Here is a 22,776-nt window from a genome sequence, read left to right as displayed (position 1 = left end):
AAAATGTGCACTGAAATAAATGTTTTTTGTTTGTGATACAGGACTGTAGTAAATTATTCTTTTGCCTCAGAATATTCAAAACATTGATTATTAATCACCCTTAACTAAGAAATGACTCATATTTTCACTACTGATCCAAAAAAATATATTATTCCATTCATTCATGCAGCTCCATCATGCAGATACATATTAAATCTGCATTGCAGATTATCTGCGTTGATATCATAATGGCAGGTTTTCTGCTCTGCATATTTTTTATATTTTCACTAAAAATACAAAAAAGTATTGTGATCTGATTTTGCGACACTCTTTGTGAGTAATTTACATTTTTCTTTCAACATAACTGCTTTCTGATTAAGCTCTATTTGTGGATGTAAAAGGCCATAAATATTCATCTAAACTGTCAATATTTTTTTTTATTTTACGTCTAAATTACCATGTTTGCTGCATTGCAATTGAGGTATGGTACACAGTGATGTCACATTGACCTTAGTGAGGATTTGATCTATTGTGCAGTTCTGATTTGTGGGTTAAACGCAGCATTAAAAATAAAATTTAATGAAATAAACATTTAAAATTATGATTTTAAACGCACTTATTGAAAATATTTTTTGGTCTGAGATCTGGAGTCCTCGCAGACTAGTGTTGAAAAACAATTATGTTAAAAATTAAGTATACAGTAGTTAACAACGCAGTTTTCAATGTTTCCATTTATCAAAGGAAAAAGTACAGTAGTTATCCAAACCATTATGGTCCAGTGTAAATCTCATCCCTTCCTCCTCCGTTTTGATTAATCATATATTTTGGTTGAAATGATCATGCCACACCATTGACTGAATATCAGGACATCACTTCACTAGAACCTGGTTGACAACATGAAGTTGGCGAAAAGATCTCAAAAACAACACACCCTGCCCCATCTTAAAACAGAAAAATAATTATGAAGTTATTTCTAAAGCTTTGGGAGTTTTATGTCTACCAAAATTACTCCAAGATTCATTCAGGCTTGTGATTCGACCAGGAGGATCTGAAATGCTTCAGACGGGGAGGGCTTCCTGGCGCCGAGACTAATAGAGTAAAACATATTTTCCACTTTGAATCTTCACCGTGTTGCGAACATATAACATTTCTGTCAACAAATTTAGGAACAAGCTGTAAATAACTTTTTTAAAAACTTAATAACAGATATAGTTTGTGAACATTTAGTTTTTTTCATAAAAGTAGTTTTGTTTTTCTTCATCTGAGACACCATAGAGACTTACACTGACAGGATGGGGTTCATTTACTTGGTCTGCAGCCATATTTGAATAAGTGAGTTAAGACAAACACAACCCCTGATCTGAGTGTTTCTATTGAGCTCTGCAGCAGATACAGACAACTGTTAAATCTGTGGATTAAGTGATCAGATGGTGATCTCGTGAACTTCGGATGAACTCAGATTTATTTATTTTTTTAGGTCAAATAAAGTCTAAACAACTGAATCATTCACATTCAAATATTTCTTAAAGATACGAATCAAAATACAGACTAAATGGTTGATATTGTACATGAGAGCTGATATTCAGGCTTGCTCTAAATTAATTTCCAAATCATTTAAGCAGCATTCAGATGGAAAACTCACTGTGTCTCTTTCATCTCAGAGCAAAAGCAAAAAGAAAACATTTTCCTGGAGGAACCCAGAAACAGAAACCAAGTCATTTTTTTTTTAAACACCATAAAATATCAGCTCACAATCTAACTCAGAGTATATAGTGTTCATCTGAGTTGCAGTAGCATACTGTTTAAATCACTGTGGATGGAAGAGAACAGAGTTATAAAGGTCATGTGTGACTTTAAAAATGAAATGTGTCCTGCAAATAAGAAGTCAGCCACACATATTCATTTTGGGAAAGGGCATCCTGGACCTAATTTCCCTCCAGTAACCAGATTACTTTGCCTCCTTTGACTCATTGTGTGATTTATGAACCGTTTATTGTTGTCGCAGTAGCGCAGCTAGCTCCTACAGGAAGTCAGACAAGTGGTAGACCAAAGTCTTGGCCACTCTAACAAATATAATTTGCAAAAAAATAAGAGATTTCAAGCTGCCTTTCCTTTTCTTATCTTCAGACTCGTGAGAAAATCTTACTTGTGCACAACACCATCACTTTCAGAGCTAAACACAACACAAAGCAGCTGCTTTTATGATATTTTTCATGTCAGATTTACTTTGACTTTCGTGTAATCTGAAAACATGAGTCACTGGAACAAATTTCTTGTTTTGGAGGATCTTTAGGCTCACACTCCTAGCATTTCCCAGTCAAAGTTCAGACTTTAAGCTGTCATAGGACTTCATGACACTCATCATGAACAGCCTCTGACCATCGGAGCCTGTTGAGCCATTGTCCAAACACACGGGCTAAATTGCAGCCTGACAGACTTTTTTTGTCCTAGTATTGCTGTAAAAAAATGGTCCAACAAACTCCAGCCAGCAAATTCAAAGATTTTCAGCTGGAGCTGATTACTGGTGAAGCACAAGATCACATCGCTGACTTTGGCTTCCTGTACCTGAGAACTGAATCGATTCCGTCTCAGAGGTCAAAGATCTAAAGTCACCAGTTCAATAGAGGATGGGAAGCTGGATGAGCTGCAAGGACGTCTTTATATACATCACCTGGATGCACAGAAAACAAAGTCATACAGAAGCATCTGAAGCTGCAGAGATTCTCTCTATTCCTAATTCAACTAATTGATATATTTGCTTTTTGAATACCATACATTTTCACTCTGGTGTCCCACTATGGCTCTTATCAGAACCAAGTTAATGTTAAAAAAGCTGCAGCGACAAAATGCTGATCACTAATCACTGCTGCAGCAAGACTACTTAAAAGTCTGTGCAACCAGTAATCTTTCTCTAATGAGGGCTTGAAATAATTTTTCAGTAACTGAAAAAAATCTGATCTGATTATGCAGAGAATAATTTAGGATTCCAGCTTGTTAGAGGTTTCAGTTTTATCCAACAATGCAGAACGCCAGGATGACCTTTGTGAAATTATGTCATTGTCTTCAAGGGCATCTAAACAGCTCTGACATTTCAGTGGCTCAGCCTTTAGCAGCAATAGTTTTGACACATTCAAACTGAACGGCTTTCAGTTTAAATATACTCATTATGACGATTGTTTGTATTCCATAATGCTTCAATAATTCTGAATTCAGATTGACGAGTTGAATAGTCAGCATAACGGCACTAAAAATAGGATTGTGTACAGTGAAGCTAAGCTAAATAGGCTAATTATGTGACCTGAAAACTTACGTGTGCCTTAAGTCAATGGAACCAACTGCATCGTTTTTGCATGATAGTTTTATTAAAGTTTTGGCCTAATAAAACATTAAGTTATTAATTGTAGTACTTTGGATGAAATTGTAATTTGAGTGTATCACCCTTCTACAGTTTGTGCCCCAGTCTGGGGATAATTCACTGCAATTAAATAGTCACTTACATCTGTGCCTAAAAAGTGATACCTAACCATTAAAAAGTCCCAGATTGGTTCAAATGTGCCTAATGCAGGTTGAGCCAATTGAAGCAGTTTTTAGTTTTTTTACAGCAGTAAAAAAACTAATTTCTTCTCTTTTTTGGCTTAAGCTGTGGAATAATGACAGTCTCTCATCTGTTGGTACTGAATAATGCTTAGCAAAATGAAAATGTTAAGCTAAACCTTATATTTCTGGACAGAAAAGTCTCAAATGTTTGCAAATGGCAGCAGAGGTGTTAATCTTTTGAAAGCTGCATGCCAGTTAGAACCACGTTTACTTCACAAAGCCAGAGAGCAGCTGCAGGATTTATGAGAGGCTCTGTGTGATTTTCAAGCTTTTTTTTTTTTTTTCCCCAGCTGCATTTAATGGATTTAAACATTTGGCCAGGTCAAGCTATAATCCTGAGGACTAAACACAAGCAGAGTGTCACAGGTTTTGCCACTACAAGTAGTTCCACCCAAGATGAAAACATCCGTTACATAAGAGAAGAATCCATCAAAGCTGCTCTGCATTTAAACATCATTTTCTCTGAGTTCAGGCAGACATGCGTCATCTGCTTGATTCTTGAATTTCAGCCTGATATGTTGCTGATAATAGCCCCCCTCTGAGTCCAGAGCCTGACAGAACCGGTTTGTAGATTCACTGTAAATCACTTCACATGTGCACAGCTGCAAGCTGCGACCCAAAACTCATTTAAGCTTGACAAGGACAAAAAGTAAACGTTTCAATTCCACAGCAAATTTAATGCAGTGATTTAGGGTAGGAGGGGGAAAAGAGAGAACAGAGAAGTACTGAAAGAAATGAGGTTTAAAGCATACGTCTCATTTCACTCAAGCACATGGTCACAGAGATGAGCAGAAAGGGGACAAAATATTGCCTAAAAAATATCGACAATAAACAGTTTCATGCATGATGTGGAGTGGGGGAGGGAATACAGTTCTGTCATTTATAAATGGTGCAATAGCGCCCCCTGGCAAGGTTCAGTAAGAATCCATGAATCCTCAAAATGACACAGATCATCTGTGTAACGGATTGTAAAATGAAATGTCTAAATTATTTGTAGTTTATTTAAATTAAACAATTTAAATGAATTTCTAATTTAAGACTGTTGCAGATTGTTTATGTATGTTTGTCTGTTTTGGTTTGCATTGTTGGTGATTTATTTGGTTTAATGGTATTTTGTAATGTTTTGGGATTTTTTTGTTTAATACGTACCTCACGGGCTGCTGTAGAGAAAGAGGGCAGGGCCTATAAAACTGGGGAATTGCAGTGAACCAAATGAACTGTCAAACGTTGGACTAAGAAATGGCGTTCCCCAGTTTGTTGTTGTATTGTTGATTTGTGTTGTATTTTAATATTTATTTGTTTAGTTTTCACGGTGATGGTGATGATGATGGTGATGATGATGGAGGTTTTGAAGTCAAGTGACCTGACATGATCCAGCAAAATCATCAAAGGAGAAATAAAGCCAATATCACCTGTGGAGACCGGCTGTTTTTTAATTCAAGTACTGGGGATCAGCTACAATCTGAATAATACTTCTGCTGCAAACATGCTTAACCATAATCAGATATATACGGACTTATTACATAAAGATGTTCTGCTTAAAATAAAACCCATTTAAACTGAAAATTGCACAGCACACAAGCATATTCTATTAATATGCGTTCTGCTCAAGAAGACAAAATGTATATTTAAATGTACAAGTAAAAGCCAGCCATGGAAATTCAGCGTCTAGTTCGACAGAAGAGGTGAGGTTCTGCTGTAGCGGACCTGCTTTGTTAAGCTTTGAACTTGTGGAAAATCTCCATCACAGCAATGGTGGTGCTCTGTCCGAAGATGAAAGCTCCAACCACGATTGTTACAACGCCCCAGACGGTTAAAATGTTCCTGCAACGGCAAGCAAAAATCAACAAGTCAGAAGGAAGAACAACTGTCTTTAACTAAAGGAGCAGAACTGTGCACTTTACAGGCACATTTCATAACTATAACAGCTGATACCATTTACTCACATCAACTTCAGTAACTTAATGGGAAAAAATAAGTAGTTTTATTATGCCACAGGTTTTTCTTACTTTGCTATTATTTTGAAGTAATTTTACTTGAGAACAATTTACTGTAACACCCTCAAGTTACTGAGATATGAAGAACAAACATGTTTTAAAAAAAGTACATCACACACAGAAACACATTTAGTTTATGACGAAGTGAGACGTCTTGTTTACAAACAGCCGACATTGTTCTGATGTTATTTTCTATCCACTGCGTCTGATGGGTAAAATGAACCTCAGCAGGTTTGTTCTGCATCGTTCCAGCATGCGTATAATGTAAGTATTATTCTCAAAAGTTTTATGTTTGATGAAAAATTTTTTTTTTAAGTTTCTAAAAGTGTAATTTTTTTTATTCAGCAATGATAATTAAGTCTGACAAACTTGTAATTTTATTCTTCATTTTAATTTGCAAATCATTTGTGAATTTTGTCCGAATACATTTTTCTTTACAAATTAAATCAGTTATTCACTACTTGAGTAGCCAATAATTTTAATAATAAGTAAATAAATGCTGTTTTACTCCAGTAGTTTTTTATGACTACTTTTGCTTGTGCTAGAGTAAACATATTCTGGTCTTTGTCTACATCTTTTTCTGACAAACCTGCTCGCCTTTATGTTTCTCTCTGAGTGAAAACGTTTCCTCCTCGCTCAGCTCCCATTAAACTTGTGCAGACGTTTTCTGGCTGTAAAGGCATTTACTTTCTCAGTAGCGAAGGCTTAATGCTCAGTTCATATACAAAAACTCTCATAAAATATATCTAAAGCATTTCACGATTAGACCTTCATCGACAAAGTAAAAACAAAAATTACCCAAAAGGGCAATAGGGCATTTATTTTAACTACTAGTGTAGGAAACTGAAAATGTAAAATTGTGGATGTTTGTAGTTTTTGTACCCAACACATTGTATTTGCGGCCCTGTCCATGGTTTAAATACACTATTTACACTCACCGCAGTCTTGGAGAGACATCTTCAGTTTGCATTGTGAACACTAAGCAAAGACCTGCAGCATACAGAGAACACCACAAGACTATTACTGCATAATCAATTCAACAATGAAGCAGATTTAAGGTGTAACCAGATAATCAGTTTGGTTCTGCTGGAAGTTTTCTGTCTGCTAAAAAGGGTTTTTTGCTTTGCTCTGTCTCCCTGTTCTTTTTCTTTTCTTTTTAAATAGAGCGAATAAAAAATGTGAATTTGAATTAGATTTGTTTAGTTTTTTTAATGACATAAATTTCATTTCGCAGTAGACACAACGGTCAGACGGCTACATTAAATATCAACCAGTTCCAACGAGAGTTTAGAGTTTAAACGTGCTCTAATTGATAAAAAAAATAAATAACGTTTCTGCTTGCCAGGGAAGATGAAGATGAAGAAGGCACTGATTCCTCCAATGACGTTGATGACGTCGGCCATGTCTGGGACAAACATGGCAATCAGAAGCGTGAAGGCGATCCAGGCCACAGTCAGAATGACTCTGCAGCGACTCTCAAACGAATGAGTGACGACCCCGCAACGATTTCTTTGAAGTCGTAGCACCAGGTTCAGGATCACAGATCTGTTCCACACAGAGACAACATGAGGATCCTCAAAACCACACAAACGCCACTGAGACTGGAATTACCTCCCCAGCAGAAGAATAATGGGATATATCGTGATGATCGATACGCCAAAAAGCAGCCTGGAGATGATTATCACCACGTCATTTCCAGGATACGACATCAGAATATCTGAGGCTACGGCTTGCCCAAAGGTCAAGAAGCCATACACACCTGGTGAAAGAGAAAGTGGACGTGGTCAACAGGTGAGAACGTTCTGGGGAAAGACCGATGTTTGAGAAGTGAACCCACCAGTCAGAGTGTAAGTGAGCAAGCAGAAAAACATGGAGAGCACAGAGATGGCCGCCCAGTGGAGGAGCTTCTGGTTCTCCATGCTGCTGTAGATTGCTACACAGGCTTCATGGCACTGCACTCAAAACACAGGATTCCTCTTGATTTATTAAATGTGACCTAGTAGGCTTTCCTGAACAGGTCGGGGTAGGTCTATCCGCTAACAAAACATGTTCATCACATTTTTTTGCATAAAATCATTCTTAGATAATGAGATTTTTGTTTGGTTAGTTTTTCCCTTTTTTGAGCTCCTGTCACTTTAAATCAAAATAAGCTGCTGCTCAACACTTGTGCATGGAAATGGCTCCAAATAGATGTGCAATTATTCAACTGTACATCTTAGACATCCAAAAGCAGAAGTAGAGCCAACAAAAATGCAGCACATGGTTTCTAGATGATGAGTGAACAACTGAACACTTGTCTTTTCCAGCAGCCCTTGAACAGAGCATACAGCAGTAAAACCGACTAACCAAACCTGCTGGAATTCCACTTCGGTTGCTAGGTAGCGAGGTTGGGCTTCCCTGGGGTGGCTAGGTAACGGTGTAGTGCCATGTAACACCAATCAGGAGATTTTTTGAAACGGCTCATTTCTCAGAGACCAGAAACATGAACTTTTTTTCAGAAAACTTCTGGGAGGTTTGTTTAAGAGCTTCGGCTGTTTTTAGAAGCAGTTGAGAACTAATTGGAAGACTAAAAACAGGGAAGCTGTGAATTTTGTATGTTTAAATCCAGTTTTCTGTCACTGGGCAACACATTCAGTAACAATTGCATGATGTTGTTGCTTTGCAGCCTAATGTTAGAAAATCCATCTCCCCCAGACTGGCCCAAATATCATAGAAAGCCTCGATGATTACATTTCATTTGATATATTTTAGGCATTTCTTAGAAGTGGAAATTATCTTATTGGTTTTTGTGTTTTTAAACATAAAAGAGGATTTGAAAAATAACTCAACAAAATCAGGAATGATTTCTCAGAAAATCGTGCTTTAACGCAAAAAGAAAGTCCTGCAAGAAACAGGAAGCTAAAAGACATTGTGCTCATCATTGACAACTTGAATGTGGTTGAAGATGATCGTACCTGGAAGCCAAAGCAAATGGTTGGTACCACACTAAACATGGAGGTCCAGGAACTGACTCTGAAAGATACACATATTTACTATTGTAAATTAGATAAAACGCTAGATATGTACAAACACCATTCAAGAAAAATGAGAGGTACTGACCCTCGGCTTTGCTGTGGGTAAATAATCCTGTGGCTGTCCATTAGGTAATGCTTGACGACGACTGCAACACAGAGATACGTAGCCGCAAGCGTCCCTAATACACTGACACAAAAAAAAAATTCAAAAAATTAAAAAATATATATATATGACATTATCAGAGGTGATATAAACACAGAGTACCTTGTGTATTTCTGTATGCCGATTTCTTTTGGGATGGACAGAGGCAGGATGATGAGAAGACACATGATGAAGAGGGCAAGGCGCTGGTCGGTGTACCAGTGATAAGGCATGTCTGCCTCACTTGATCCGGTCACAGTCTCGTATAAAGAAATACACACTGAAGAGAGAGAGAGAGAAAAAAAACTGAGCTTCTGTTTACATTCTGTTGCAAAATTTTTGATAAAGCTAAACTCTCAAATATTACGTTTTTCTGCGAATGTGTGTGAACATTTTTGTGATTGACTTTATTTTGCACAGATGATTTTTTAAAATCTGTACATAAATGGCTAAATTTTGACTGACAACTTATGATTGACATAGCTGCATTAGCTTTGAATACTCCAACTACTGTAAATGTTCAATAAAAAAAAAATTTTTGCAATCAAACTGTAACCAAAGCAACTTATATTGCAGATTAGTTTGCAAATATCTTTATTTTAAAGAGCCAATGTTCGCTACATGACCCAAGGCTTTGGAGTCAAAAGAGGATTATGACACAAGGCATAACAAGTATTTGGATGCATTAATAGTGGAGCTAAATATCAGGAAAAACTGAAAAAAGCTGAACATTTACTACCTGAAACAACTCAAAGATAAGAAAAGCAAAATATCAAATATCTTAAAGCTGAAAAAGAACATCTTTCAGAGCAGGAGCCAAGTTTTAGTTTCCTTGACATATTATTGTCCAGGTCACCAAGTTCATCAATGACACTCAAAGTCTTACCTGAGTTTACATGAGAAAGAGATAAAGAACATACAATTATCAAATCATAAACTAGTTGCCCAGCTCGTTCTACCTTTACTTACGTTTCTCCAGCTGGTCTTGCACCACCACCAGGAAGGCGACGTTTATCATGAAGAGGTTGAAGCAAAAACAGACTTCACAGAGCCGTCCCACAGCTCGTCCACACACCTCCCTCACTACGTCCTGATAGGTCTTCTGTCTGCTGACGGACGACGCATAGCCCAGGATGACCAGACCACTGATGAGGAATACCAGAGACACCTGCAAAGGAAAACGATGAAGAGTTCAACACTAATCCATATTTGGTGTCACTCCCGCTCGAAGATTTTAGACTTATGGCCATGGACACACCTGTGAATGTTGTACCACAGCCTGTTTTCTCAAAATTACTTAATTTTTCACCATAACTAGAACAGAAATACTAACCTTGGCATCACCACCATCGCTTACAAATGAGAAAACAAAGATCAAGATAGCATAACAGAATAACAAAGTTTTCTTAAAGAACTACAATCCAACTCATTTCACAGCATTTAATGCTATATGAAGACGGATCTACAACGTCAAGAGAATCATTAAATTAAATGAGTCTGTATAAATGAGTGACTAACAAATCTTTCTAAAAGTTACAACCCTCTTGGCAGGAGAGAGATATAAACAAGAACCCAACCCAGAATTATTATTGCTAAAAAACATTAACTTGTGATTTACTAACAATGAGACACTTTTTATAACTATGACAGTTTACAAAAATCTTTAATCAGATAAAGCCAAAATGACCCAAATAATTGTCCCTATAAACATACAACAGTTAAAATACGTATATGGGTCACACCAATGAGAGTGGTAGTATGTTTGCTTTTATGCCTCACATGCTAACAAATGAGAAATAAAATTATGGACCTGAACAGGTATTAAGATTCAGTAAATCAGGAGCAAAATCCTGGAACAACAACATAAAACTCAGACTCCTGCTTTGCTTGTTCTTAGAAAGCATGTTTTACTGTAGTCAGATGCAATTCGGTGAAAGTCCACACCAAAACTTAAAGCTTCATTAGAGCTCAGCTGTGAAAAAGGAGGCCTCTTTCACACCGAGAAGAGAGAGAGAGAGGGTTGCAGGTCAGCATTAGCCTGGCCATTGCCTTCATCGTGATTCTCATCTCCCTTCACTGCTCTGTCTGGGATTACTCCAATTGTAGTGGATTTCTCCCAAAAAAAAGTTTCAATCAAGCTAGAAATTGTAAATGACAATGTCGATTTCTTGCGCTGTTTTAGAACCTGCCTGTAGTCTTAGCAATGGCAGCAGAGGAAGTGAATGAAATCATTCAATCCGTGTTGGTTGCACTTCCAAATACTTAACATTGAAAGCCTCGTTCTTCAGCTCAGCTCTTCTATGTTTGCAGTGGGGTTTTTTTTTTTTTTTTATTGAAAGATGTGTAGAAAACACAAAGCAGTAATGGAAATAAGTATTCAAATACAACTTAGACATCAGAGTTGTGGGTGCAGGATAGACAATAAACTAGAAGGGGAAGGAGAAAATAGAGCAAAAATAAAAAGAAAAGTTAAAATGGAAATTAAAAAGCCCTGAAAACAGTATGATTTATGGCAAGAAAACTGATAAATTGTGATCTGCAGTAATGTTGAGAAATGTCTTAGCATTAAGCTTCACCATTAGGCTACTTTATGGGATTTTAACTCACTGGACGCAAAACTGAGAAGACATTTTATTAAATGTGAATTTGTGTCAGCACTGCGTTCACAAAAAGAGAGGGTTGTTTTACAGTCCAGGATCAGACAAAAAAAAAGTCTTTCGGACAAGATTTTGCTGCAAGTCATGATTGTTCGCAATTTCCGGTTAGCTTAGCAGCTAAATAGCGCGTCACGTCACGGACAAATATTAGTGCCTACGTGGCTTTTAAGACCTAGGAGTCCTGGCCGTTAGCAAGCAATAAAAACCTGTTGGACCGCACAACAAATAACGAGATTTTCACCATTATTTTCAGTTGTTTTGCCACACAAAAACTGGCGGCTGTTTCGTCCGAAGCAAAACCCAGCAAGAAAACTGTGAAGGACTTTCTTTCGAGGGGAAGCTCGTGTTGAACTCACCAGCTCCACGGTGATGGCGGTACTCACACCCCCAGCCTTCCCAAAGGCCCAGGGGAAGTTAAGCAAGCCCGCTCCCAGCGCGGACTTCAGCATGATGAACACCGCCCCGACCGAGCCGAGCCGCGGGGGGTCGGCGAAAGAACCCGACCGGGCCAGCTGACTGATGCTCTCCAGGGCCAGTTCCTCCATGACACTCACCCGGTTCAAACACTCAGGACAAAGGACGTCAAAAGGACACGTTCCCAGACAGGAAACCACTGCGACCACCTGGTGTGTGGGGGTATATAAAGCAGCACCTACTGGTCTTAATTGTGAATGTCAAACATTTCACACTCGGGTGAAAAATGTGACACAAAAGTGAGCGTTTGCTTGTGTTCAGTCAACCATCACTGACAACATGAAGCATCTGAGATGTGCTACAAAAAAACATGCAAATCATTTACTTTGAATATTACATTGAGTTAATATGACAATGAGAAACAGACACGTGTGTTTTTTGTTGTTACTGTTTGTGGTGCTTTTGGCAGCTTCTTCTAAAAAGCTTCTCTGATGAGAGCAAAACCAACTGAAGGAATAGTTGTCTAAGCTCACAATTTGAATTAGTATTGTAAAATATTGATCTTTTTGCAACTGCAGAATTGCAATGTTTGCTGTGTAACATGGATGACCAACTCTAGTTTTGGAGATATAATGTCAGGCAGCTTTTTAATGCATTCTTCCTCCAACACATCTCAGTAAGAGTTAATTTCTTGACTGAAGGGGGTAAAAATTAACATTGCATTTTGTGATGTAATACTGCAAATATAGTACAATTCAGAAAAACATTTTTTAAATTATTTTAATGTTTTCACATATTACATTTTTTTTAGATTATTTGTATTTTTAGTCAGCTTATACATGTTTTAGTGTTAGAATTTGCCACCTTTACAACCTAAAGAGCTCTTTATCTGCAAATGTCATATAACTTTTTTGAAAAGACAACTTTTTAGACAAATATCTAGAACATTTCTAAGGAACCAAAGTTTTACTTCTATTTTTAGGTTTTTAAATAAACATAAAAGAGATTAGATAATAATAATAATAATAATAATAATAATAATAATAATAATAATAGTAATAATAATAATGGACACAGATTCCAAAGAAAACAAATTTTAAAACACATCACTGGTACTTTTGCTGTCATTCTTTGTGGAAATCTAATGCAAATGTTGCTGAAAATTTTAAAGCAGTCAAAAACCATGACTTATTTTTATATCTTTGTTTTAAAAGATTACCTGGTTCTTCTTTTTCATTTTTAGCCAGTTAGCTCTTACTGAAGGACCAAAGAGCCACTAGCAAACCCCTGCCTTAGTGGCCCCAGGTATGCGTGTTACACAGGAGCAGCAGCAGGTTAGCAAAGATCATTCTGCATTAATAGTTTATAAATGATCTTATTGTTGGATTTTTTTAAATTCAAATATGTGTAAAGTTGATGTGACATACAGCTTACAGATTTATGCTCTGATGTACCCAAATCCTTCCATATGGATAGAACAATCCACGGCACATGAATTTCATAATCCCTGACGAGCTTGATGCTGCATGGCGCCTGCTGTGGACGAAAAACATTCAAATAAAAACCCTGCCGCCTGTTGTTCTGCATCTTATGACACTCCTAGGTCAAAATAATGACTCTTCATTTTCCATTTCATTGGCCTTAGTCATAATGAGGAAGCCTTAAAATGATTCAAACGAGCTGCAGGTGGCGTTTAGAGAGCTTAGATATGTTTATGGATTTACGGTTGAAACCAGACATTTACATACACTGAATAAAAAGAGCCACACATTCTTTTGTTACTGTCGAAAGTAAATCAGACCAAACGTCTTGTCAAAATTATTTCCACTTGCTAAATGCCACAAAACGAGAACATCTTGGTGTTTTGTTGTTGTTGGAACTTTTTTTACTTCAGAGGTTTTTACATTGGAACTTTGGTATCAGGGATTATAGTCTTTTAAGCTGCATGACTTGGGTCAAAAGTTTAAATTTCAGACTCATTTTGCTTGCATGTGGATTAATTAAACTTTAAAGGATTTCTCAGCCCATTGGTTACCTTCGTTTTTGAGTATTTGCGTTAGTTATTCTATTGAATCAGAATAAATTTTAAATCCTATATAAAAGCATCTTCTGTTTCTTGTTTTATTATATAATGCAGATTTATATTTACGAAAGGATTCATCGTTCAGGTAGATTTTTATAAAACAGAGAAAAATCTAATTTAATTTAGCTTGATATCACTAAAATTATATCAACCAATCATCTACACACAAACACTGCTTCTAGAGTTTTATTGTAGATTAACACTTAAATAGGCTTCAGGGAATAAAGCTCAGTTTGTTCATGTAATTTATTTCTGACGTACGAGGAACAAAATCATAATATTCCTGTATGTCAATAGTGACTTATTGTAAGACTGTTGATAATTCCCCATTATGTCCAGAATGGGTTAAAAATATCCTTATTTGTCCTCAGAGAGGAAATTTAAATCTGACGCAGAATTTTAAAAAGCTGTTAAAGTCCAGAAAAAAGAAGCCTGACAGATTTCACACATCCTGATTTTCAATAACGAGTCATTTTGTGAGGGAACGTAAACAAGGATACTCAGATGAGTCTGACTGACAACCTGATGCACTGTGTCATCTTCCACTCGAGGAGATAAAGAGAAATTTAAAGGTTTCAAGGAACGACCCGCTTCATCGTGCACGAGAGGAGAAAGACGAGATTAATCTGCTCATGAATCAGCGGTTATGAAACGGCTTAAGAGTATTAAGTTTAACATGCAAGCCCACCTCCTTGTTTCACCTACACACATTGATACAAGAGAGGCTGAATTCACTCTTAAAACTGCTTTATTTCTGCTCACACTCCTTTAAATCAGCATTTAGTTTGAGAATCAGTTTTACACAAAGAGGCAAACAAACCATGACAAGCACGCAGACGTGGAAGGAGCTCCAGCAGTTTCATTTACAGGCATAAAAGTTTTGTTTTTTTCTTCAAGAGGAACCTCTTTCTTTTAGTTTTCTTTTAAAATCAGAACCTTTTAATAAAATAGGTTCTGGGAAAAAATGTTCAACTGAATGACAGCTCTTGAAGCAGTGGATGAAATGTTGTTACACATCCAAATTTAGAAACAAGAAGGGTTTAACTTTCCGATTATTAAAATTTGCTACACAGCGAAACATGTTGCGCAAAGCTGCCGCTGCATAAACATGAAATTATGGCATGTACATCAGGATTTACAGCATTGTTTAAAAATCTCATTTTCTTCTTCAGAAGTGGAAAAAAGTTACCCGCCTGTAACAAATATTTCTGCTGGATTCAGATTTTATTTCAGATCTGCTGTCACTGTTATGGTTTAAATAATTGCTTAATAAAAAAAAAATCTGTTAAAGGAGGATGAATGGTTGGCAAAAAAAAAAAAAAGCTCCAGCACAGAGTAATAAACTTTTAATATTTATCTAATAGCTAATTGGGTTCAGTCCTTTGCAAAAGTCTTAAGTCTCTCATACTTTCTTTAAATTTGCCTCAAATGAGCCAATCTTCTGATGATCTTGATCAGAATAAATTCACTTTGAAGTTTTTTCTCCTCTGGTTCCATTTTTAACTTACACTTATGTTATTTCAGGACAGGTGATCAAAATAAGTTAGAAAACCCAACACAGAGCTTGAAAAATGCATCATTATCCAGTTTGTAATCAAATCTGTCAACAAGCCTCCTTTAGGATGCCCTTTGACCCCAGGCAGATTGTGGGAGACAGGAAGGACTTTAACTAAGACAAAATCATTAATGATTTCATTATCGCTGTCTTGGACTTTGTGCATGACGCTGGGAAGCTCCTTCAGTGACAGACTGGACCCACAAACTCAATAAGTGTTTTCATCCCTGCTGTTGTTTGCACTGATTGTTTTCACTTCTGGTAAATGTTTGTTGTTGCTTTTTATTCACATATATACAATTTTTCAAAAATCATCCTATTTGACTGCACGTTTATGGTTTTTATTAACTGTACAGTCTTTTCTTATGTTGTAAATCAGCCCTTGCTGTACTGCTAGTTCTGCTTTTATATTTTTATTTTTGTGTAATTCTGCATTATTCGACCTGAATGTCACATTGCCGCCAGTACATCTGAGTTTCCCCCTTGAAAAACAATAAAGGACATTTATATTTTTTTATTTTCTATTCTAAGGAGATGTTGAAATGTAATTCTCTGTGTCATGGGGTATTTTTGTTTTTATAAGAGGCTCAAAGCAAACACAAAATACTCAGAAAACAATTTCCTAGGCTACTTTAAAAAGATTGTAAAAATGTCTAAATCCATTTCTGAGATATAAAGAAACTAAGAGGCCCAAGACTTCTGCACAGTATCAAAAATGCCCCATCTTAAATGAACCAGTACAAATCCAGTAAATTAAATGAAACTTTTTCAGAACTGAATGTTCTGTAATATTCTCCTCTGTGAACTGGACAGCAGGTGGAGCAGCTACCATCAGTAAGATGAAAACTTTTATATCTATAAACATTTCACCAGAAACTTTGCTTCAGGCTCTCTGAAGTACAAATCCACAAGAGCACAGTCACTCATTCACTGCAGACAACAATCACCCAGCCTCTCCAGTTTAAAAGCCTGCAGCTTGTTGAGACTTTGCTGCGTGAGCGTCTCTGTTTGGGGACTAGCTCCTGGGGGACAGCAGCAGCAGCATGCTGCACATAGGCAGCAGCACCGAGATGCTGGCGGAGCCGTGTTTGTGTGCATGGCCCTTCAGAGTCTCCTTGTTCATCTGGTCCGAGGTGGCAGAGCTGTCGGGTGCAGGCAGAGTGCTGGGGGGGAGAGTGGTCCGGCTGGCGCACATGTCATAGAGGTTTCCAGAAAACTGGGCCTTCCTGGACTCTTGTCTCAGAGACTCCCAGATGGCTGCTGCTTCTCCTGGACAGCCAGCCAGGGCAGAGCTGGCACAGACATGGAAAGTATTCCAGGACCTTCAAGAGGAGAGGATGGGGAGAGAAAATTTGAATGAAAAACTGAAGCGCTTGGATCTCGGTAGGAGAGTGCATGTTGCAACCACAGATGTGAACGGATTCCAGCAGGACGGACCAACATTTTACAAATAAAATTCTTAAAGGTGCAGTGTGATGTGTTTTCCATTTCATAGCGCAATCAAGTAACTATAGGTGTGTTAAGAAAATGCTGTTCTTATCAAATACGACTTTAAAAACTTTGGCCGTCTGTCGCTTTAAAAACTCCTGATCTTTCTGAAACTCCAGCTTCAGGAAGTTATCACAATGTCGCTCATCTAATGACATTTTCACTAGCATTGCACTGAAAAGCAGCTCAAATACTGAGCTCAGCAGATGTGCAGTTTCACCAGGTGTTTGCTAATTGCTGCTGGCTAGTCTGAAGGAGCTGAGTGGGGTGGGGGCTGGTGCTCTGTGAGGAAGAAACATGGAAACGTTTTGCGCAGCTGAACATTTAGGAGATAAAAGGATTTCTCTAAGAGAGTCAAGGCAACACTCCAGGTGTGTTTTTTGATGATGGAATAACATCATAACATAATATAAAGCTCAAAATACTTAATTTCTGGTAATTTATTCTCATTCATAGCAACTGCAGTTGACACAAAAGGTGTAACTGTGTAAGTAATAAAGGAACGTGACATCACACACACACACCTGCAGATTGAGTCGATGTCCTGTGTGTTCTGGTCTTTTTGTGTTTCCACCAAACTGTCCCCCAGTGAGATGAGACACTGAGCGAAGCTCTTGTAGATGGTTCCGCACGCAGAGGGGATGGCAGCTCCCAGACACACCGGAGCCAAACCTGGAGGAGGAAAATGCAGAGATATTTAATGATAAACATGAAGGAACATGGGAAATACAGCAAAGAGATAAACATTTTAGTAACAAAAAAAAAATCCATCTGCTGCTTAGATGGATCAACCGAATGTCATAGTCCATTCATCTGGACAGATTACTCTCCATCAAAAGCCAAAATGTTTACAAGCTGTCCGAGTACATTGATCAGCTCATAGATTACTCTAAGTCAGCACTTTAACTCAACTATCTAAATACAGCGGTGGAATAAAAATACTTTGGGTTTAAGATGTCTTCCTGGTTTTGCTGATTTCGCAGCAGGATTTTGTGAACTCTTCCAGGGTCAGGAATGCAGGACTTCGCTTGGGGGCCTTTCATCACTTCCTGCATCCATCACATCATGTCACTTTAATGCATTGAATGCTCACTGGGTGCTAATATTGTCTGTGTGTGATGAACTATGGATCGCCCCTGAGATTCTGAGCATTTCTGTCTTCCTTACAGTCAGAGTTATGAATAAGTGTTTAATCTTACAGAGGGACAGGCATCATTTTATTAAAGTAAAAACGACATAAAGGACCCCTGGATTTTAAACACAGACCCTTTTTTATTAATTATCTATTTATTTTACCCCAAAATGTTTCACTCTCTTATAATTAATCATTAAAAATTAAATTGTTTTTCTATCTTTTCCAGTTTTTCAATAATCAGTCTCAACAGACATTTTCTATTGTAGGACAAAAATAATAGATTTGAACAAATTAGCCGGTTTAACTTGGTTAACATAAGGGTTTCATGTAGATTTGAAGTAGGACTGGACACACATTGGACCATTTGTATGAGACTAAATATGATGTATTTTAGCAGAACCAGTCGGGCACCATAATTACATCCTAAACAAGTTGAACAACTCTTCTAGAGCCCATATGGGTCACACTGTTTAACCTACAGTTGTCTTGTATCAAACCAAAATAAACAATTAAAATAAAATAACATAAATGTACACCATGCTGTAATTGCTATTATTTTTAAAAAGGAGGAACCACTGCAAGCATGTTGCAACTGTAACAGATGTAACCACAATTTGTTTTCCTTTAGCTAGTGATGTACGACTAAATCAAAAACAAAGAATAGAGGCCAGATAATTTTAGCAGAAATTCAATAGTTTTCAAGTACATGTGCTTCCTGGACTGGATAATATTCCTTTTAATGTTTTACCTCTTGGTGTAAAAACAAAAACAAACGCTAAAACAACTATTTCTTCTAACCATCATAGCTACTTTCCCCAGTAGATTATATAGTTGGCTGTTCTAGTCATTGTTGACACATGGTTACTAAAAATTTTTCAAGACCGACTGATTTTGGTGACATGGTGGGTGTAAAATATTGAATAAAATGTTGTGTCACACGACTGGGTTTACTTGGCCTACTAACACGATTTAAAAACTGGTGTGTAGTTTAAAATGTGCACTTTAAGCACAAGTTGAAGGTGAAACTGGGGGAGGCGGAGTCTTGCTGCTACGCCATCACAAACCAGACATGTTAAAAAGACTGTATAAGCCGATGGACCCCTATGGTTTAACGTATCGATAATCGCGGATGAAAAATCGATACCTAGATATCTTAGAGTCAATGTAATTATGTAGCCCAAGTGTAAAGGGCCCGGTCATTAGCCCCGCCCTTGTTCCGCTGGTGGTTTGTAGTGTGTTTTGTTACAACGTGAAGTGTGAAATAAACTTCAAAGGAGTTTGAAAACAACATATGTGTAAAGGTTTGTATCTGGTTGAACGATGTGTGTGCCCAGATGATTTTTTTTTTTCATTTTTGGGGGGATATTATTGTAATCCATAGAGGGGCCGAGAAAATCTTTGGGAACCACTGCCTTAATAAATAACAAGTAGCTCTACAGCAGTGTGCAGCAACAGGTGGGTGAGGGGCAGAACTGTAGGACTCTTTCATAGAAAAGTACAGCTTTCTTTCTTTGGCATTTCATTACAATAAAATGTAAGTATTGCAGCATTATGCCAGAAAAATACCTTTTCTCTTCTCCAGTGATCCTCCGAGCTACTATTAAGATTCAAACAAAACACTGGCAACAAAATGCTTAAAACAGCTTAACCATAAAACCATTAAATCTGCTCTCTGTTTTATTCACTCTTCTTAAACTTTCAGCAGTATAGATAACAAAATACTTTATTACCAAACACTCCTCTAATTATTAAAGTGCATAATTTTACCTGGGGATTTAATCAGTTGCCTACATTTGGGCCCAGAACTTTGAGAAGAACTCAGATTGGCTTCACAATTACAAATTTCTCTCAAACCACCTGTAACAAAAATAGCCTACAGCTGTAATTATGTCATAAAATAAATCAAAATATTTTGGTTTCAGCCAGCTAGTCAACTTGAGGTGTGCAGAACTGCATGTTTTGATATCGACTAGAAACCAAATAAATACACAGCCAGTATCACCAATAGCAATACTGATATCAATACTTTTTGTTTGAGTTTGATGTGTCTCTCAGGTGTTTATTATTATTATTATTATTATTATTATTATTATTATTATTATTATTATTATTATTATTATTATTATTATTATTATTATTATTATTATTTTCTTTTTCTTTCAAATTTGCCATGGAATTTGGACAAAGTTATAGGTATCTACAAAATACTTTAAAACCATATTAAGATTTCTAGTGTACATTTATTCCTAAAAAAATAAATAAATGTAAAAAAAAAAATTTAAACAAAGTCTGTTTGGAGGTAGATTTGAAAAACTACAATACAAAAATTAAATTTCAAGAGGGAATCTAAAACCGAAGAATCAAGCCTATTTGTTATCGATATTATTTTGGATCGATCCAAACAAATATCGATAACACACATAAATAACTTTCTTTAGTTGTGAGTTTACTTTATTTCTCTGTTTCTTGGCTGTAAATCTGTAAAAGATAAACTGATGTTCAACTAGGTTTATGGTCAGTTTTAGCTCTTTCTTTTATTTTTCCATGTATAATTTTTCTCCATACCATTAAACTGTCAGTAGAACATTTATAAAATTCTCATTCAAGTGTAACTTACTGTGTAAACTTTTATCTTCACACTATCTCAAAAGGACCTTAACATGAACATCTCAGTAAGATAAAAGCATAAATTAGAAAAAAATCAAACTTTTCAAGCAATGAGAAAGGTAAATGAAACCAGCTGAAAGCAGAGTAATATCCTTACTCAGGCAGAGAGCGATGGGCAGCAGCACAGCCGCAACTCCTGGACAGGACTTCATGGCTGGGTTCAGGAACTGAGAACCACCTCTGACCCGGAGTGAAGCCCCCACTAGCTGGAGGTCCAAAAACACACGAAAACGTTGGTGCTTTAAAATGTTCTGTTGTGGCCCATCCGTTGGGAAATTGGCAGATTGCAGAAAGAACGACAATGCTCAGAGGCACAACCGAGCTGGATTAACAGTGACAGAGACCAATGCATCATGCAACGCAAAGAGGATGTTGTGGCAGTCAGTCAGTGTGTGTGTGTGTGTGTGTGTACGGCGGGACCAATGACGGCATCCCAACACGGCTCAGTGGATTAAAGCATTCTCATTTCCGGTATTTCGGTATCTGGAGCATTTATTTGAAACACAAATGAATTATGTGGGGTTTAATGGTGATTGTGTTCTCAGCCACACATGGCTGCTGACATCCCTGCATGCTGCTTTTATTCAGAAACAAGGAGCTATTTATGACAGTGCTGGACTGAAACATTACACACAAAAGTGTGAAACGGATTTGTGGTGTTTAGACACTTCATTTGAGCAGATGGATGACGTCCCAGAGAGGATAAGTTTATACAGCTCACCTGGGAATCTGACGCAGATGCAGGCTGGCTTTGGAGAATAGCATCCGCTCATGGGACTCCATACACCTATGTGGGTCACCAAGTGGTAAACAGCCCTAACTAGAGGCTAAAATGTTTCAAAACAAACTGAAACTGGTTTGAGATATTTTTTGTAAATTATCTTCTACCTATGCCGTCCAGATGGCTCAGATTCATTGTATTAAACATAAGTTAAAATTTTAGATTTCCATCGACCGATTTAGAATACGACGCATTAGAAGCTCATCACCAAGTTGAAACAGAAAGAGATGCTTTCATAACTAGAAGCTAGGGCTGCAACTAAATTATTTCAGTAAATTGTTTTATCAATTATTCTGATGATTAATCAGATTTAAAAAAGAGCACATTCTATAAGATTTTTCATTTAACCGGTTAAAGCTGCACCACTTAACAGCTATGAAAAAAAAAAAATTTAATATATTTGTTCAAACCGTCACTATATTGTGACAGTATGATACTGTATAAGACAGGTAATCTCTGAAAAAATTCTGTGTTCTGCCAGTACTCCCATCGTTAAATAAAAACAATAAAAGCCAGAAGACAGGTCTTAGCGCTGTCAATCACCCCTCCATTGCTGCTCTCTCCTTCTGTCTCTCAGCTACAAGAGCCTTTCATGAATTCTCAGTTGTTTCTCTGCCATCAGTACATTTGGCACATGTAGCAGTGAGTACATGAGCTTGATTGACAGCGCTAAGAACCTCCTCCTGGCTCTGATTGGTTGTTTTTGATCGGGAGCTCTGAGGCAATAGTAGCTCAGGGATGCAGTGGAGGAGAATGGTCTTTTTACTGATTACATTATTATATTATTATACTTCCATGAAATTGTGAGAGTTTTAACAAATATAAGAACATATTTTATGTAAAAGTTACATACTATGCCTTTAATAAATGAGTCCTAATTCAATTCATATTCAAAAATATTGTTCCCAGAAGGAAATTAAGTCAATGCATCTCAGTAGCTGATTCTGTAAGAATACATGTTGGTTCGGGTTTCTCCAAAATCTTTCCCTGGAGAGCCACAGGAATGAGCTCAGATGTCGCCTCCGTCAGCTGGACCTCAGCAGTCGGTAACAACAGCTGTGAGCTGATTTACCATCGGCGTGAAAACAGCTGCTTTATGACTCCAGTGGACACCAAATCACTGTTTATCTCTGGGCCCAAGAGGCGGCACACCGCAGCGACGTGGGACCATCAGATTGAAATAATTGCAATGCGATCACATGACCTTTTAATAGATGCAGTTTTGTTTCCATCAGTTTTTATCCTCCTCTAGTCTGGATTTTAAGAA

The 22,776-nt window shown here is 37.3% G+C and overlaps 2 protein-coding genes across 2 annotated transcripts; both read right to left on the bottom strand.

Moving 5' to 3' along the window:
* Positions 1-4,993: 4,993 nt before the first annotated feature.
* slc38a8b (solute carrier family 38 member 8b) lies at positions 4,994-11,931 on the bottom strand. Its single transcript, XM_055036391.1, has 10 exons — positions 11,743-11,931; positions 9,699-9,897; positions 8,853-9,009; positions 8,673-8,774; positions 8,528-8,585; positions 7,411-7,525; positions 7,185-7,332; positions 6,916-7,118; positions 6,512-6,563; positions 4,994-5,400 (listed from the first exon to the last, which is right to left on the bottom strand). Exons 1-10 carry the CDS (start codon positions 11,929-11,931, stop codon positions 5,292-5,294), a joined length of 1,332 nt encoding a protein of 443 aa, XP_054892366.1. The 3' UTR covers positions 4,994-5,291.
* A 2,682-nt stretch (positions 11,932-14,613) lies between these two features.
* Positions 14,614-21,066, bottom strand: nrn1lb (neuritin 1-like b). Its single transcript, XM_055036403.1, has 3 exons — positions 20,826-21,066; positions 17,451-17,598; positions 14,614-16,760 (listed from the first exon to the last, which is right to left on the bottom strand). Exons 1-3 carry the CDS (start codon positions 20,878-20,880, stop codon positions 16,454-16,456), a joined length of 510 nt encoding a protein of 169 aa, XP_054892378.1. The 5' UTR covers positions 20,881-21,066; the 3' UTR covers positions 14,614-16,453.
* Between the last annotated feature and the right edge of the window lie 1,710 nt (positions 21,067-22,776).

The sequence above is a fragment of the Poeciliopsis prolifica genome, unplaced genomic scaffold (genome assembly GCF_027474105.1).
Source record: "Poeciliopsis prolifica strain line A6 unplaced genomic scaffold, Auburn_PproV2 SCAFFOLD011, whole genome shotgun sequence".
In the NCBI taxonomy this organism is placed as follows: domain Eukaryota; kingdom Metazoa; phylum Chordata; class Actinopteri; order Cyprinodontiformes; family Poeciliidae; genus Poeciliopsis; species Poeciliopsis prolifica.
This window is presented reverse-complemented; position numbering and strand designations above follow the sequence as displayed.